Consider the following 19,186-nt stretch of genomic DNA (forward strand, 5'->3'; position numbering starts at 1 on the left):
TATATTTTTGCATTTTACAGAATGTTTTTGTTGAAAACAAAATGTTAGTGACCATATGCTCTAAATTGTCCCACTATTTTATTATTGATGATGTTAATTATCTCACATTCATTTAACACTATATTAACCCTTAAACGCCCAGCCTCTGTATACAAAAGTGTCTGTCGTATGCCGGCGGCGTTCGGGAGTTAGTGCCGAAGCGGAAAAAAAGCTTTTTTCAAAAAATCACAGCACGCTTACTTTTCAAGATTAAGAGTTCATTTTTGGTTCCTTTTTTTTTTGTCATTGCCTGAAGTTTAGTATGCAACCATCAAAAATGAAAAAAAATATTATCATATATAAATATTGAAATATATGACAGCACAAAAAAAAATTTCATATATAATTGTATACAAATCGCACTGTGAGTAAAACGGTTAAAGCTAACGAGTTATTTTTTTTTCTTTGTATTGTACACTAAATTGCAATGATTTTGGTATATAACAAATTGTAAAACGATCAAAGCAACGCAGAGGAAATATTATCACAAAATGATGCATGAATTCGTAACGCGCGGACGTAAAAAATTTTTTTTTCAAAGATTCACCATAAATCGAAATATTGTGCTAGAGACTTCCTGTTTGTTGCAAAATGAAGGTAATTGATTGAATATTACTAGACTGTAAGTGTTTTAGCTTACAATTGCAGTTTTCGATCATCTCGGTCGAGTTAAAGTTGACCGAAGGTAGAATTTTTTCTATTTATCTTGATTTATATGAAAATATTTCAAAACTGATAAAAGCTACAACCATGAGTTATTTTTGGTTGCATTCTACATGAAAATGCACACATTTTCATATATAAAACTTTATGTAACGACTAATATAAAACGGTGCAAACATTACGACAAAGTGACGAAAGAATTTCAGAGATGTTCAGTTGAGTTACCGCGCGCGGACGTAAGGAAAAAGTTTTTTTCAAAAATTCACCATAAATCGAAATACTGTGCTAGAGACTTCCAGTTTGTTGCAAAATGAAGGTAAATGATTAAATATTACTAGAATGTAAGAGTTTTAGCTTACAATTGCGTTTTTTTACCATTTCCGTCGAGTTAAAGTTGACCAAAGGTTGAAATTTTGGCACTTATCGTGATTTATATGAAAATATTTCAAAACTGATAAAAGCTACAACCATGAGTTATTTTCTGTTGTATTCTACATGAAATTGCACACATTTTCATATATAAAAATTTATGTAACGACTAATATAAAACGGTGCAAACATTACGACAAAATGACAAAAGAATTTCCGAGATGTTCGGCTGAGTTACCGAGTGCGGACGTAAGGGAAAAGTTTTTTAAAAAATTCACCATAAATCGAAATATTGTGCTAGAGACTTCCAATTTGTTGCAAAATGAAGGTACATGATTGAATATTATTAGAAAGTAAGAGTTTTAGCTTACAATTGCGTTTTTCGACCATTTCGGTCGAGTCAAAGTTGACCGAAGGTTGAAATTTTGGCACTTATCGTGATTTATATGAAAACATTTCCAAACTGATAAAAGCTACAACCATGGGTTGTTTTTTGTTGTATTTTACATGAAATTGCACACATTTTCATATATAAAACTTTATGTAACGGCTAATATAAACGGTGCAAAAATTATGACAAAATGACGAAAGAATTTCTGAAATTTTCGCAGAGTTACAGGCATGGACGTAAGGAAAAAGTTTTTTTCAAAAATTCACCATGAATTGAAATATTGTGCTAGAGACTTCCAGTTTGTTGCAAAATGAAAGTAAATGATTGAATATTACTAGAATGTAAGAGTTTTAACTTACAATTGCGTTTTTCGACCATTTTGGTCGAGTCAAAGGTGACCGAAGGTTGAAATTTTTTGTAGTCGACGTACCGTATGTCCGCTCGGCACCCAACAGACAATTTTAGTTGACGTATGGTACATCGAGTCGGCGTTTAAGGGTTAATATAAATAATAACAAACTATAATGAATAAATAACTAAAAAAAAATATGAAAAAAGGAAAAAAGAAAAAAATTTGCTGCAATAGTGATGTTTGATTACGCTCCTGATCCCAGAGTTCTGAAATCTGAAAAATTCCAAAAACTGCAACACATCTGGACCCAAGGATTTCGGGTAACGGATTGTGTACCTGTAATCTAAATTTCATTATCTTACTTTTCATTTTAGACACTCAACTTCTTTTAACCTAACAATTATGCGTTCATGTCTCAGCCTAGGCATCTACATATGCAGTTGAATTCTATCATTTTTATCATGTTTTATTCTTCATTTTTCACATTTTACTATGAGGTTTAATTCGAATGTTTCCACATTGGTTTATTATTCATACTCTTTATAAAAATAACAAAATACAGTATATTTATAGGTATTTATAGGAACAGGTATACATTTAGGTACTGCCTGTTAAACTGGACTATTGGCTAAGACGGACACCCTGGACCCCCCTATTAGTTCATCTTAACGAGGGTCGACTGTATTTTAAAGATGTTGTTTCTTTGACCAACAGCACAAAGCCTCTTACTGTCATATTAAATCAGTACAATGAAAATTACTAACAGTAAGTGCATATCCTAGCTATATTAAGACAAATCACAACAATGTATTATTACAGTACCTGTTATGTCTTTATATTTTCTGCCATTTTTTTTTTTAAATAATAAGAAAAATGAAATTCAACATGCATGGGTTTAAGCTGCTTAGGCAGTAAAAAATGCAAACATAAAAAATATTAAAATATCTAAAATAATGTAATGTATAAAATCATTTTAGAGCCTAAAAGTATAAAAAATACTATGTTATTTACATGACACTTGGCTGTGATAGTTCCAGCATTTGGCCCTTTGGCAGTGCTGGTTTTTGATGGTTATTTATTACTATTTCATTAGATGAAACCTACTTACGTGGAACAAGTGCACAGGGGCCACTGATTTGAAATTAAAGCTTCCAAAGAATGTTGGTTTCAACCTCCCACCGCAAATACCACACTGCAGCAGTAACTGATCATGATACAGAGCCAGTGATTTTTCGCTCTCCAAGGGAGGCGCGAACCCGCAACACCTGAGCAGCATGCCACAATGCTAGCCACCATACCACTTACTTGCATTGTCTAACTGATCATGATACAGAGTCAGTGATTGGCATTGTCTAACTGATCATGATACAGAGCCAGTGATTTTTCGCTCTCCAAGGGAGGCGCAAACCCGCAACATCTGAGCAGCATGCCACAATGCTAGCCACCATACCACTTACTTGCACTGTCTCATTTGTGCTCAACTTGAACTTTAATAATTAGCTCTCAAGGAAGTTCTACTACTAATATTAGTACTACAGTAAACACCCCCCTATTTGCGGGGGATGTGTACTGCACCCCCCACGAATAGCTAAAGTTCGCGAATACTTCAAACCCCTCTAAAAACACTTAGAACTGCCTATTTTGATAGTGCAAACACAAAAAACCCTCTAAAAATGCTTATACCTGAGTATTTTAATAGTTTTATCATAAAAATTGCATTTAGTCATGAAAATGATATGAAAATACAGTAATTAGTGAATATTTCTCAGTGAAAAATACCTTGAATCGGTAAATTTTCCGTGAATAATGGGTAGATACGTTCCACAGAGAAATCCGTGAATACGTGAGTCCGTGAATCATGAGTACACGAATACGGGGGTTTACTGTACTGTACCATGAGAATATGGTGACTGCCATAAAATGCCATGAAAAGGATGAAAAGGTTGCTGCCACAGCTCATGCATAGCTTTGCCTTGAGTTTGACAATGATATCAACAATGGTTCACAATAAAGCACAGATTTTAGCCCACTGAGCACATCGGCATCATCCATCAGGTATGCATAAACTTTTCTAGGTTTTTCATTACATTCTTTACAAGTAAAATATATAACTTTATTAATAACAGTAAAAATATTGAATTAATGAACAATTTTTTGTTTTAGCAACATTGAGAGGTTGCTTATGGGGGATTATGGGCTGTCCCCGTTGTTGTTTAATGGGTTTATTCACTTCAAGGTGAATAAGTCCATATACTGACTTCAAAAAAAATGTAATGGGTAAAACTGAAAAGATGAATGGTACTGAAGATGGAGACAACACCTATAGCATGAGACACTGTAAATGTCTGATGTTTCTTCTTACGAAGAATGTTGTCCTGAGAGAACAATGTAGAGATTTCTTTTGCTTGCTGATAAGTAGCTATCACCATAGCTTACTGGACAGCTTAAGCTAAGTATAATAAAGTTTGTATTTGTATGGACAAAAGCTCAAGATATAGTGAAAATTTAAACTTGTCCTTAATTCAAGGACAAAATATTTATGAAATGAATCACATTAAAGCTTTTACATATAAAATCTTTAATATATTCCAACTACTTAGCCTCAATTTGAAGTGATAACACTATTAACTTACTTTCTTCATCTATAATTTCCATATCCCATGGGCTTAGGCGTTCTTGTTCACCATTATCCCAAAGAACACGATAGCACATGAACATGGAGTCTGGAAACTCTGGTAAATGAGGTTCTTGTCTTTCCACTGTCCCAAACCACCATGCATCATCAATGATGCATCGGAATCTGTCACCTAAAATACAACGAACTTATTATACTTAAGAGCATAAAATTTAAAAATAGATACTCAAATGAAAATAAGATTACAAAACCATTCATATTTTTTATTACATAAAATACTTTGTTTACATGCCATTCACATTTCACTGGAAATTAAAAAATAAATTTTTAATCATAACTAACAAACCTGAGGTCTTTACATATGGAGAAAATCTCTCTAGCACAGCTGGATCTGGTTAAAAATAGAACAAAATTTAGTGGCATGAGTGTATCAGCCAATGGGGAGCGAGAGTAGGCAGGGCCTGACCTCTTCTCTCCTTCGGACACACCATAAGTTGCCAGTTACCTTCCAGCCCAGGTAACTGTACGAGGGGTGGCTTGAGGTGGGCCATTTACGTAAAGACCTCCTGAAAAATACAAATTGACTAAAAATTTGTCATCTGTTTATATACAGAACGAACTGTAGGTCTTTACATATGTGGGAGGATAGAGTACGCTTTAGAACCACCTGGTGGTTTGGCTCACCTGGGCTCACTTCCTGCTCAACTGTTAGAGCATGGGAAGGAGTCATATGCCTCTGAACTGTTAAGTGAAAGATCTCAACAGCCAGATATCCAGGCTTTGACACACCAGAAACTCCAGTCTACATTGTGTCTAGGAAGAACAGAACCTGTAATTGTCGGAGACAAGAAAACAAAGGGTAGCTAACAACCTTTTTCTATTGTCAATCCCTCTCTCCCCTTGTAAAAGAGAAGGTAGGAGTTGCTTCTATTTCTAGAATTTGTATTGTGTAAGAACAATCATAATATAGAAAATAGAATAGAATGAGTGCTCACTCACCTTCACCTAGCTAGATCCAGCAAATGAAGGCTCAAATCTCTCTCCTGCCTGCTCGAAGAGGAGAAGGAGAAAGAGAAAGAAAGAAGGCCTGTCACACCATTCACTCTCACTTTCACAACCAACATCTTAGGCAAGATACGTGTCCTGCTAGGGGCACTGGATGAGCTACACAACTTGTTGAGCGGCCACCACCGGATCCAAGGAAAAAGTGTCAAAGGACCTATGGGCAACGTCCTGTTTGTTTGACAAACCCACATACCAGCCTTCAGTACCTATGAACCAACAGGTTCTTTCTATAGGCGATGGCAGGGCCAGTGCCCCTAACATCATGAGCTCTTGCATGCACTGTATTGGCATCAGCATTAGAAGAATTGATGTATGCACATTTAATTACTTCACATAGCCAAAAGGAGATTGTGTTTTTGGACTCCTCTTTCTTGTTCCTGCCCATGCTAACAGAATGTCTTCAACACTCAGGTCTGAGATGTTACATCCTTTTTAGATAGCTTTGCAGATCCCTAACAGGACATAAAAGTAACTCCCCTGGATCATTATCAACAAAAGCTCTCAGGGAGGGGATCAAAAAGGACTCAAATCTGTCATCGGGAACCGAAGGAATTTGAGTCTTAGCTATGAATTCTGGGACAAATTTGAAGACTATGGACCCCAACCCCTCAAGTGTTTGACATGAAGTTCTCCTACTCTTTTCGTTGGGGTTAACACGTTAATCGCCATATGTACCATCAGTAGTACGTTGTAAATAAGACTTAAAGGTCACATGCACCACTGGTGGTACAATTTTGGATTTTTATGATTTTTCAATTTTCATTTTATACAAATATATAAAAGGGTTAGAAATACCATAAAATGCATGCAAATCAAAGTTTAATAATGGAATTTTATGAAAGTAAAAAAATAAAAGCAACCCTCCCGAATTATAAAGGAAAAAAATTCATATTTATGATAATACGATCATGTGAAAAGTAAGCAAAAAAGTACAATATTCAAAAATGTTTTAAATATCAACTTTTTATGGGCTGAAAACCATGAGTATATCAATATGACACATTTTAGACACACCCTAGTAATATTAGAACTCATTTGAACTCATTCTTTCAAAGCATGATGAATGTGGCTTGCCTTCACATTGACCACGTACTTTCTTTACTCCCATGGTTTTACATGCTGCAATTTGGCTTCCTTCATTTTTACTAAGTATCTCATAACATCCTCTACATCTTTTCCTTATTTCTCTACATTACCCTTCCAACCCAATCAAAATTGAACCGGTCTTTTTCCCCCCAATGGGTGAAAACTCCTTTCCAGTCTTTATATCTTCAGTTGCTTTACCTCTCAAAGTGAGAGCACTACAGATTCACAAAATTTTTAAATTGAAATTGATTGGTTTGTGTGAAATTTGTTGAATAGTATATAGGCAATGACTACTGCTGTTCTGAGAAGCTCAAAAGCCCCTTTCTTGTACCCCTTTCTAACTTTTCGTACATACAAAGTTCCTGGGGGAGAACAACAGCATCTTGCCATACAGTACTTACATTTGATTCAGATGACTGTTGCTTGATTCCTGTTACATTAGCCATTGGTAGCAAAATATCATCATCCTCCGATTTGCTATAGCTACTAATTTCTTCATCTTCTAAATAAAATCAGATTCACTTTGGGAGGAAACTGAATTTTCATCAAAGCTGTAATCATCATTTGGTGGTGATTCTGTATGACCATAAAAATTATCTAGTTTTTAATTACTGATTTACATAGACACGTTCTTACTGAGTAGAATTTCCTGCGTCCATACGTAATGCAAGCTTTCTACATTAAATTTTATATATATATATAAAGGATTTTGACAAAGGAAAAATCTATTTCTGGGGAGGGGCCCGTGTCACCCGGTGAAAAAGTCCATTCAGCACTTATTTCTAGGTAATTCCGTTGCTAGATACCAGAGAAAAGCTAAATGTAAAGCTGGGGTTACTACCCCCAGAGCAAGCTCCAAGAAATGGAGTCGTGTATGGTAAAGGGTGAGATTGTCACAATCACGGGACCCTGCCCTATAAAGATTCCCAATGTCAAAAGTCCCAACGAGAGAGGTGCCGATACAAGCCCATGCACTACTCGTGGACTGTACACAAGGCAATACTAGCCGCATTCCATGTTAGCACCCACCCCACTAGAATGATGTTTACCATGGGAGGGAGAGAATGAAAAACAGGGGTGGGTCACGGAGACACGGGCCCCTCCCCAGAAATAGATTTTTCCTTTGTCAAAATCCTTTTTCTGGATCGGGTCCCGTGTCACCCGGTGAAATAATAACAGAGAAATAAATATCATTCTTATAGTATTAAAGACAATGAACTGCTTAAAAGGGAATAACTTAGGCAGTGAAGGGGAAAGTGACCAAGAATCAGAAAGGGAATCAGAGAGGGACAACGTTCCTTGCCACATTAGGGAATTTAAGAGCTGCTAAAGATTTCAAATAGAGACGTTGAAAACTAGGGGAGAATAACCCTGAACATTTGGTAAGGGTCGAAATTCATGTAATGAAAATAATTAATGTAAGTGGCCACTGCTCAATATCATGAGCATTGGAATTGACCCTGAAGAGGCTTGTATTAAGAAAATACAAAACTTGCTGCCTAATAGCAGACACAATGACAATGACAGTTAACCCCCCCCCCTTTTCTAATAAAGAGAGGGCCTGACAAAATTGTGAGGTCCTGTCTAAATAAGCCTGTAAGGAATAAACTGGGCACAGAGACAGACCTTGTGAAAGGGGAGTACTTTCCAAGGTGACCACCGTAAATGAGGACCTTCAACTTTAGCAAGAAAGTTAGGGTGAGGAATTCGCAACACTACCCCTGATGGGGGAAACCAAAATGGTTGGTTCCGCTAGACAGGGCAGACAGTACAGGAATACTAGCACTAGAAGCTAAGCTGATTAAAATTATTGTCTTCCCCAACAAGGAAAGGTAAGAACAAGATGATTGTTGGTTACCGAAGCTAACTCCGATACATTACTCAAAGACCAGGAAACCGAATGTGGACGGAGTACTGGTCTCAGACGAACACAGGACTTAGGGTTGAAAGTTAAGGGCCTGTGAGCCTGATTTAAACAAAACACTTTCCTCGGGGCCGATGCGGCTGCATCATTACTGTAGCTTCAAAAACTATGTGAAGAGTGCTAGTTACTTAACTGCAGAACCATACTGCAGCAGAGTAGAATCCCTTGTCTGATTCTAGGAAGACAGTAATAACAGGACCAATACCAGTTTCTTCCTAAACTGTAAATTTCACAAAAACCACAAAGCCAGGGTACCAGAACTTTGAGGAGGCTGACACAGGCTGAGCTTATACCACTCGTGGCACGGGTCAGAACTGGAGCACGAAGGTTTCAACCCCAGAAGGAGTGGAAACCAGCTGGCTTCCGGCCCGTTGGGAGTTACTAGACCTTTGAATGTTCTGAACTTGTGAAGGACTTAAATAACAGGTTCACGGGGGAACAGATAAAAACTTCCAGTTCAAACCTAACGACACTGTGACCGTGGAGAGAGCTAGAGGGTCCAGGTTGGGGCCACACAACAAGATAGTTTGTGGCTGAATTAGGTTGCAAACAGACCTACTCCTAGGTCTGGAAATAGATCGCAAAACTACCTGAATGACGATCCGTCTAAGGACTATTCCGACACCAGGGGGGAGGCCCTGGATAGGGAAACTGTAGCGACCTTTTGGACCCCTACGAGCAGGGTGGCAGACAGATGCCACTTGTGTCTGTTTGCTATGGAGAAGATAGAACCATAACCTAATTGATTCGATTCGACTTCGAACCCACTTGTTTACGCAGCGCACTACTGCTGTGTTGTTCAGAACCAGCCATAAATGAATCCTCCTGGGAGGAAGAAGTTTTCCCAAGGGCAGGAAGACTGCCACAGCCCCCAAAGCATTGATATGGAACTGCCGGGAACGTGACCGACTAAGTTCCATGTACATCATGGAGCCAAAAATATCCACCCCACCCGCTCAGAGAGGTGACAGTGTGGAATACTGAGGCCGGAGGGGGAAGCTGAAGAGGAACTGACTTCGATAAGCTCTTGACTGATGCACAAGGTCGGAGGCCCTTGTTCAAAAAGGAGGAATCAGGGAGACACGTCCCTGACTCCACCATACCCCGTTTATAAACTCCAGCTTTGACTTCAGAAGGAGAACCGTTACTGAAGCAAACTGAAGAGAGCCCAAGACCTATTCTTGGGCACGGCGAGAGGTACGCTTGTGTTGATGAAATGCGTGGTTGCCCTTGCTATCTCTTTCCACTTCCACTGGCTTCACAACCACTGAAGGCTACCCTCCAGAATCAGGCGGGATCCCTTCCTGTGTACTTGGAAGCCCAGAGACTTCAGAAAGCCGATTATAATGGCCGGCACTCTCCGGCAATCCTCGACGCTGGATGCCAAATGAGCCAGGCGACTAGATATGTGGCTAGCATAACCTTCTAATACCGAAGATTCTGGGGGCTGCATTGAGGAGGGCATGATCCTGAAGGGGAACCCTTGTTCCCGAGCCTGAATCCCAAGAAGGAAGAGAACCTTTCTGCAACTAAGACGTGATAGGAAGCGTCGGAAAGGCCTATAGAGGTGGTTACGGCTCCACGGTGCAGTAGGATCCGAACCTACAAGACTGTAAGCAACCGAGACTTGTCGCATTGAATGAGGAATATAAACGGGACAAGCCTGGAAATATTTTCCAGTGGAAGGGAACTTCTTTGGCAGACTGAAAAAGTCTGCCTTGCGATTACAAGCTTTCTTAATGCCAGTTTCCTTAACAGACCTTTCACAAAACCTCCAGATCCCTGGCGGTAACTGACAGAACCGGATTGGGGGAGGGGGACAAACAGTCCAGCTCCACCCCAGGCCTTTGATAACTATACTCTGGGCCCAGGGACTGAAGCTCCACTGGCCCTGAAAACAATACAGCCTCCCGCCCACCTGAGAAATACCACTAGGAGGAGGCTTGCTTGCCTCCCCTGGGGTCTCTGCCTTCCCAAATTCTCGGAGAGGAGCAGGATGCTTCCCTGCCCCTGTGATAACTCCGAGGTTCAGTGCCTCTGGCAGAATGCCTAGTGAAAATTCTTTCCTTGGGTTTTCGTATGAAGCAATGAAAGCCCCGCGAGACATATGGGGAGGCAGGAGACATATGGGGAGCCACTAGGGGCTGATGTGATGGCTGAACCAGCACACATCGAGGTGGAGGCTGGGAGTGAGAGGCTGACGGATGTCCAGGGGCAGGAACCTGAAGAGCCTGCACCACTGCCTGAGCAGGGGGGCGCTTGAACTACATGAACTTTTTGCCGGACTTGGGATAGGGCCCGGCAAGTTCAGATTGTTTCCGCTTGTAGGATAGACCCCAACGAGAACGGAGGCTCTGATTAACATTAGTAGCCCCGGACAGACCGTAACAACGCCCACCTGGGGAAAAGATTAATTCCCCAGGTGAAACTGTTCATAAGCCTTTTAGGCTCAAGGCGTAACGTGGCTGCCGAAAGATGTGTTTTCAGCTGTCCATCCGGACTGTGATGAAATTAAACAGGGCTTGCAGAAAACCTGACAAGAGGGATTTTATCAGGACCCGAAACAACGAACCGCCATTATATACCAAAGACATTGTTTCCGTTAAAGTCAAAGAGTTCCAGGACCTGGCAAGCCTGTCCTTACACCTTTTTCAGCTTCCGGGAATCGTCTCCGGAAGCTTAGGGAGCTGTACGCTGAATAAATTAGAAGCGTATTCCGTGGTTAGAAGGATCACTGTGAACGTATCTGTGGGAACTGCCTCCCGGAGATGTGTCAGTGGTTTACTTCCGAAATAAGCCTGTTAATAAGAGGGGCTACATTCGGAGCACAAGGGGTAGAAGCAGGTCTCTCAAAGAGAACACGGTAAAGACCCCTTTAGCTGGCGTGAGCTTGAAATTCTCCGCCTGCCACTCCGTTACAATTCTCAACAGAGACGATTGTGCCCAGTCCCTAGGGAAGATGAGGGTTTCCTTAGGGATCTTGTCAGATAGATACCATGCTCTTCTGCCAGTTTGGCAAAACCCGGATAAGGGGATACCAGACCGGAAGGGAAGAAATGCAATTCCGCCAACCTCCGTGTGCCCACACCCTCGATAGAAGGGTACCTTCATGCTGGGAAGCATAGAGGGTTAGGCGCCAAAGGCTCCCCAGACCAAAGGGGAAAAGGGGGGGAGGTGTCCGGAACAGAGTAGAATTCCGGAACGGAGCAGGATTTAGCAGGTGATCCGCTGTTAATGAATCCTGAGATTAATTCCTTTGGGATTTAAGCTCCTGGGAAAGGGAAAGCACGGACCCATGAGGCAGATAGTTGGTTAGATAGTTTTGATAGTTGTCAATGACCCTCATGTCGAGCTCCTTATAAAGAGACCCGTAAAAGAGTCTGCAACAAAGGAAGGAGGGGGTAACCGCCTTACTCTGCTTGGGCCGTGTCCCTTTCCAGAAGACGAGGCCCAACTCGTAGACGGCACCAGACTAGATATCCGTGACATCCTCGAGGGGGCCCCGGAGAGCGGGTCTTCTGGGTTTTAAAAAGGTCTTTCTTGACTGATTTCACCTTAGGGACGGTAGATCAGGAACCGTCCAAAAGGGATGAGGATCAAACGAATCCCCTAAAGGAAAAAAGCAAAAGAAGGAAGAGAGCTAAGCGGAAAAAGTTCGTCTCACTTATTCCCGAGCTAAGCGGAAAAGGTTTGTCTCACTTATTCCCGCACCTACTTATCGCTCCGGGACGATGTTCACAGGTTCGGGAACGAGACTGAAGGCCGCAACGTCTTTAGTAAACCCTCCGAAAATAGCTAATTTATTTTAAGAGGACCGGGTCATCTCTTGGACCCCGGTAGTCAAAGGGGCAGCAACTTCTTCAGCAACTGACGTTGAGATCTGGGCGCCGGGGAAAGGAACATTACAAATGTCCACCGAAAGGACATAGGAATTTCCCGCTCTCTACGTATCGCCGAAGCTGCTGACCCGGACTAGAGGGTGTGAATCTTAAGAGTTCTGAGACTTGCGGCCAGTCTCCAGGAGGGGGAAAATTAGGACCCCAAACACCAGAGGAGCAACTATTAATAAGTCACATGAGACGGAGTCTGGCGGAGGAAAACCGATAGGTGTATACAAAACCTACAGATTCATCAAGAATCTTGCCCGGAGAGAGCTCAAACACCGAAGGAGCGACTATTAATAAGCCATATGAGGCGGAGTTTGGCGGAGGTAAAACCGATAGGTGTATATGAAACCTACGGATTCAATAAGTAGCCTGCTCGGAGAGAGCATAGCGTACATCACAACCATCCGGGTGCCAAACTATTAATTCTCCGACACAAACCGCGCACCGGAATGGGAACTACAGACTCCGTGACTGCTGGCTTGTTGCAGGATAGCGGAGCATTCCTGCACTTAACAAAACCAGCTGAAAGCGTATGAGATATGAGTATGCTGGAACGGATGCCGGAGCAGAGTACCGTAGCAGCGACATTAGCCTAGTCAGACCATGAAAACTCCCGGAGTAAACCGGAGAGAAAACCGGACTAACAGTTCAAATCTCATAGACATAAAAACAGAGTCAACGGAAACATTCCGGAGCGACCATGTTTAAAAATATGTGACGGATACAAATATAGTGGGAAGGTTATGAACTGTTCGGAAGTGGGCGCACTCAGTGATAGCGGTGGGGGAGATAAACACCGACCGCTAAACACTATAACCACCGGAGTGGTAAGCAAGGAGAGCGCCCAACAAGATAATGAAACACCAAACAGGTAGTTAGCAAAATGGAGGGGGAATGCCGAAAGTAAATAAAACAGAAGACAGTTAGGTGGAAAACGCTAACTGGCCTCGTATGAGATCCCAACAGCGAGGTGCGGACTGGCACCACGAAGGGAAACAGTCGACGTAAAAGGAAGGGGAGGGAAGGATAGGCCAGGAGGTTGGTAACCCAAAGTAGCGACCAGGGGTGGGACAGCACTCCCCGGGCGCCCAGAGATCCTCATAACGTTCCCTCGGTATGTGAGCTGTGTTGCCACGACAAGAGCGAGAGAAAAGGGGAGGAAGGGCAAAAACCTCTACGGCCAGGAGAGCAAAGAAAGGTAAATGGAGTGTGAACAGGAGTGGGAGAGCACTCCCGGTCACCTCTAGGTCCAGGTGGGGTGCCAACCGATAAGGTTAGACACTCAACACCGAGGACAAACCAATCAATGCAGAGGGAGGGGATGTAGGCTACAGCACAAAATAAGGATAAAATGCTCTCAAGCCTTGGTAAGTTAACAAACCTTGAAAACGAACCAAGGGGAGAGAGAGCAAAGGGATTGGGTAAAAGGGGAAGAAGGGGTTTCTCGATACAATAAATTATAGTTGGTAAGCAACCCAAAGAAGGATTGAACTAGGATAGGCTACGCAGGTAAACCCTCGCTATTCCAGCTTAACCTATCAGGAACATTAGCCTAAGTGAAAAGCCGAAACAGGGAGAGGGTGGACGTAGGCTATATACCCAAGCCAAAACCAAACAAAGGGAAGCACCAGACATAAAACTCATACGTACAGATCGAGATCGCAGACATGAAACTCATACGTACAGATCGAGATCGCCCCTTAACGTTTTTTTCCCGAAGGGAAAAAAGGCTATAGCTAACCCTAGGCTAACCTAACTGAGGCGATGCAAAGGAAGGAAGCCTAGGAGAGGGATAAAGGCTAACTAACCAACCCAAAATAAATATATAATAAATATATAATATAACAGAAAATTACTAAAAGGTACATGTAGGAGGATAGGCAGTCCCAACACGACATGAACGTGAAGGGAAATGGCCGACCTCCAGTTATATGAAAGTATCCAAAATAATCAACAAAATTCAAAAGCATCCGAGCACAAGGTCAAACGTAAAGAGAATAATCTTAAATGTACCAATGAAAATCATGTTCCCATAAGCTTAGAGAAGTGAGAGTCTAAAATAAGGCAAAATAAAGCCATAATAATAATGTTTAATAGGCCCGAGGGGAACCACGTAGCCTAAACAGCAGGACCGCACTTGACCAGCAAGGGAACACAAAATTCACAAAATTTACCAAATTGCAAAAACAAAGCAAAAAACCGTAACAATACTAATGAAAATAAGATTCCTAGAAGCTAAGAGAAGTGAGGGACAAAATTAAGGCATAATAAAGCCATGACAATAAGCCATTTAATAGGCCGAGGGGAAGCTAAAGTAGCCTAAACGCATAAACTACACTTCTCGTAGTAAATGGGCACAGAACAAACATAAAAATAATCAAACCCACTTAAATAGGAATCACAAATTGGGAATATATCCCAAACAAGAAAAATTACAAATAAATTACACAAAACAAACATGCCGACCCAAGACCGAGAGGTCAAGAGACGCCGAGAGAGGAGATCGAGACGGGAGTTATAAATTCCTTTAATTATTAAACTAAAGGAAAATAAGGAGCCTCAATCGCCTAAAAAACAACAAAACACTGGTACTCAAGATTTTGAAGAAGAACCTTGTGAGGATGCCATAAAAGGATGCCATATAGCGCAACAAACGCACAAAATAAGGAGCACAACGAAATTACGTGTGAATGAAATCGCCTGCTAAAATGGAATGCGGCTAGTATTGCCTTGTGTACAGTCCGTGAATAGTGCATGGGCTTGTATCGGCACCTCTCTCATTGGGACTTTTGACATTGGGAATCTTTATAGGGCAGGGTCCCGTGATTGTGACAATCTCACCCTTTACCATACACGACTCCATTTCTTGGAGCTCGCTCTGGGGGTAGTAACCCCAGCTTTACATTTAGCTTTTCTCTGGTATCTAGCAACGGAATTACCTAGAAATAAGTGCTGAATGGACTATTTCACCGGGTGACACGGGACCCCGATCCAGAAAAAAAAAAATAATATATATATATATATATATATATATATATATATATATATATATATATATATATATATATATATATATATATATATATATAGAAAGCATGCATTACATTATGGATCATAGGAAATTCTACTATATATATATATATATATATATATATATATATATATATATATATATATATATATATATATATATATATATAAAATATATATATATATATAATTTAATGTAGAAAGCATGCATTACGTATGGACGCAGGAAATTCTACTCGGTAAGAAAGTGTCTATGTAAATCAGTAATTCAAAACTACAAAACAAATCAAAGTAGCAAAAATATTAAGGTTTGACCATGTCATGTTTTAATTTGTTTTTCTATATTGCAACCCTGAAATCAATACAGTACATAATTTGCCAAAATGATTAATTAATTTGTTTCTATTCTCTCTCTCAAATTCTTTTTTTTTTCTTCTTCTTTTAACATGCTTTTTTTTTCCAATTTTTTTATGTGGTAAGCACGATGCCTTCTTTTGAAGGACTTTTGATTTGGCTTTGGGGTAGACCGTAGTCTCAACCGGCTGCCCTGCCTGACATCGCTTAGATCCCGGTAGCGTATGGTACATGTATTATACCAGACCCGACGCCCTTTCTCCCAGCAGTGAGAAGTTGTTGCGCGGTTAGGTTGAGAGTTCGAGACGTGTGAGATGTTTGTTATGTTTTTAGAAGATGTTGGAGTGGCTTTGTTTTGTGTGTGTATTTAGTCTGTAACACCCATTTGCTTTTAAGCAAACCTATCCGTTGATTACATACATAATCCCGGGTGTCTACACGGATAGCAAAGTGTCCGCCTCTCTGATCAGTCGGTTTGGATTTGAACCCGCGCCACAGACCTCCACGAAGTCCGAAGCTGCTGCTGTAACCGACTGTGCCATCGAGGCTCCCTATTCTCTCTCTCTCAAAGATTATATATATATATATATATATATATATATATATATATATATATATATATATATATATATATATGAATGTCTTTTCCTGTAATACTACAGTGTAATATGAAAATAAGAAGGCCCATAAAACACTATTTAAACGTTGAAACCATATATTTCGGGCACTTGTTTCTGTGCCCCTGTTCACTGGTAGAATATGGACAGGTGGAAAGTTACAATGGTATATATACAAAAACATGAAGGTGTGGCCTTAGGCCTCCGATGTTAAGGAGGTGGCGTTTCTTAAGAAGGAGGAGATTGACCAAATTCCTAGTGGTTTTTGGCCTCATTAGCTCCCGTTTGGCGATTGATCTGGCGGTCGCGTTTCTTGGGTCATCTTCTTCAAAAGGGGTCCGAGGATTAAGGTGTCAATGGCGTCCGATTTCCAATGTCCTCCTGACAGGTTCATATTGTTGGTTTGATTGATGATAGCAGATTCCAGCATCTTTCTTTTGTACGGACAGCTACTCTTGAAAACCAACTCCGCCCCACTCCAGTTAATGACATGCCCTGTATTTCTAATATGTAGGAAAATTCCCGAACTCTCGAGCGTAACGCACTGATCTTTTGTGCTCTGTTATTCTTTGCGAGAGCGATCTACCTGTCTCGCCTACATAGATGTCATGACAATTTTACACGGTATCTTGTAAACTCCGGCTTCTTCCCTTTTTGTTATTTAAGTATACGTTAACGAGCGAACTCCCGATGGATTTGGGATAATGGAAAATGAAAGGATTATTAGAACTGAGTTGCTCGGTGGCCTTTTGGATGTTTTCCTCGTATGGAAGCTTTATTTTGTTGTTGAAATCTATTTGTCTGTTGTGAGTGGGACCTCTGTAGTATATTTTATTTGCTTTATTAATAGCCCTCTCGATAATGTGTGGTGGATAGAGCAGTTGCGTTAGGTGTTGGCGGATCGTGTTAAATTCTTGATCCAGGTACTCATTTGAACATATCCTAAGTCCTCTGAGGAATAGGTTGCACCCTACCATGATTTTTACGGAGACGTCGTGGTAGCTTAAGAAATGAATGTAGGAGACAGCGAAGGTGGGTTTTCTATATACTGTAAATGCATACCTGTTCTGTTTTCTTATGATCAGTACATCTAGGAACGGCAGTTTTCGTCCTTTTCCCATTCTGTTTTAAATTTTATGGTCGGAACTAGCGAATTTAGCCTATTAAAAATTCATTAAAGTCCCCCAGCCATTGTCCCAGAAAGTAAAGATATCATCTATGTATCTAAGCCAGATCATATTATGGGGTTTGATAGCGACAAAAAAGTTCTGTTTCAAATATTCCATGTACAAGTTTGCTAGAAGGGGTGATAGGGACTTCCATGGTTTCAACGTTTAAATAGTGTTTTATGGGCCTTCTTATTTTCATATATATATATATATATATATATATATATATATATATATATATATATATATATATATATATAAGAAATATTCCTTGTAAAATAAAGTTAACAATTAGTGGGTTATTAGTGTGTACCACCAGTGTACAAAGGTTAAAACGTATGAAAGACATGTGACAAGCATCGCCACTTGAGCCACCGGTGGCTTATTTGGCGTTACAGGAACAAAAATGTACATAGATCGCCTTATGAACCACATGTGTCTCATAGATTTTACACTCTCTTACCCTTCTACTTTGCCAAACAACTGACCAGCGTCACCCCCTAATCACGGTCAGCAATGAGCTGGGAAGGAGAGGGCTATGAAATTGTGGCGCCTGGAGGAAAATGTCAAATTGCTGTATGGTGGTTAACGTGTTAAGGCCAGTAAGAAAACCATCTTGAGGGTCAAATTTCTGTATGATGAACCCAGTAAGGGTTCATATGGTGATGGCTGAATATTTACTCTCTCATCTCTTTCCTAAGGTTGTTTTCCCTCATTTTTTTCTTTATCACTGACCATTCTATCTAACATATTACCATAAAGTACCTATGCTAGTAGCTCAGTTGTTTTTACCTGAACCTCAATTGTGTGGTGATCCCAATTCCAAAACTCATTCATGCCTTAAGTAAAACCCCTGTGACACGTATAAAAATGGCTTGATCGCCTCCTAGCATAACTACGGTTTGATTTCCTCCTCCAAAACTCTTGTACTTCTGTCAAAACTCTTGTACTTCTGTGTGATGAAGGTATGCAGGGGCATATTGGGGACAATGATAGGGGTGAAAGTGCAACAAAAGGTACAGTGTATTCCTCTCTGAGAACGTTCCCCACCCCAGGGTCTTCTCTGAAGCTTTGCAAGACACTCCAACAACTCTGTAAACAGCCTCCTGGAGCGACCGGGGCGCTCAAAAGCGTCATCGTCCGATGACGTCCTGGTCTTCTTCTGCGGCGGGATGACGTCAAAATTCTCCGGAGAAGAGCGAAGAACGTCACGAGAAAAGGGACGTGAAGCGTCCCCTTCTTTGAAGCTTCTCTTCAAAGGGCGAGAGTCCACCCGAGAGTTCCACCCCCGACGCGGGGAGGAAGATTCGGGGGATGAGAAGCAATCCTTAAGGATTCGTGCCCGAGCACGATCCTTGGCAGCCTGGGAAGCGTCATCAGGACCTGCCGAAGGGACGCCAGATCGGTGGGGGGTCCGCGTAACCCTCTTGCGGCTTTCGACTTGCCCACTCCCTGAGTCCTGGGAGTCCAGCAGAGGTCTAGGCCTAGAGGCATTATACTAGGGGGACAGACACTATCACTGCACTTCACAGCACTTTGAAGAGCGAGCATTTTAGCTTCCAAGTTACGAATGGAAGACATAATAACCGCCAGGGCATCACCTTC

At 41.1% G+C, this 19,186-nt stretch overlaps 1 protein-coding gene across 4 annotated transcripts in view; it reads right to left on the reverse strand.

The window, feature by feature from the left end:
• The window catches only part of BRWD3 (bromodomain and WD repeat-containing protein), a 234,317-nt gene that overhangs the window by 90,352 nt on the left and 124,779 nt on the right, over positions 1 to 19,186 (reverse strand). For all 4 annotated transcript variants that reach the window (XM_067133568.1, XM_067133553.1, XM_067133545.1 and 1 more), the window contains exon 19: positions 4,448 to 4,621. In XM_067133568.1, the coding sequence (XP_066989669.1) occupies positions 4,448 to 4,621 (174 nt within the window). The remainder of the gene's footprint in view (positions 1 to 4,447; positions 4,622 to 19,186) is intronic.

The sequence above is a fragment of the Macrobrachium rosenbergii genome, chromosome 3 (genome assembly GCF_040412425.1).
Source record: "Macrobrachium rosenbergii isolate ZJJX-2024 chromosome 3, ASM4041242v1, whole genome shotgun sequence".
Lineage (NCBI taxonomy): Eukaryota > Metazoa > Arthropoda > Malacostraca > Decapoda > Palaemonidae > Macrobrachium > Macrobrachium rosenbergii.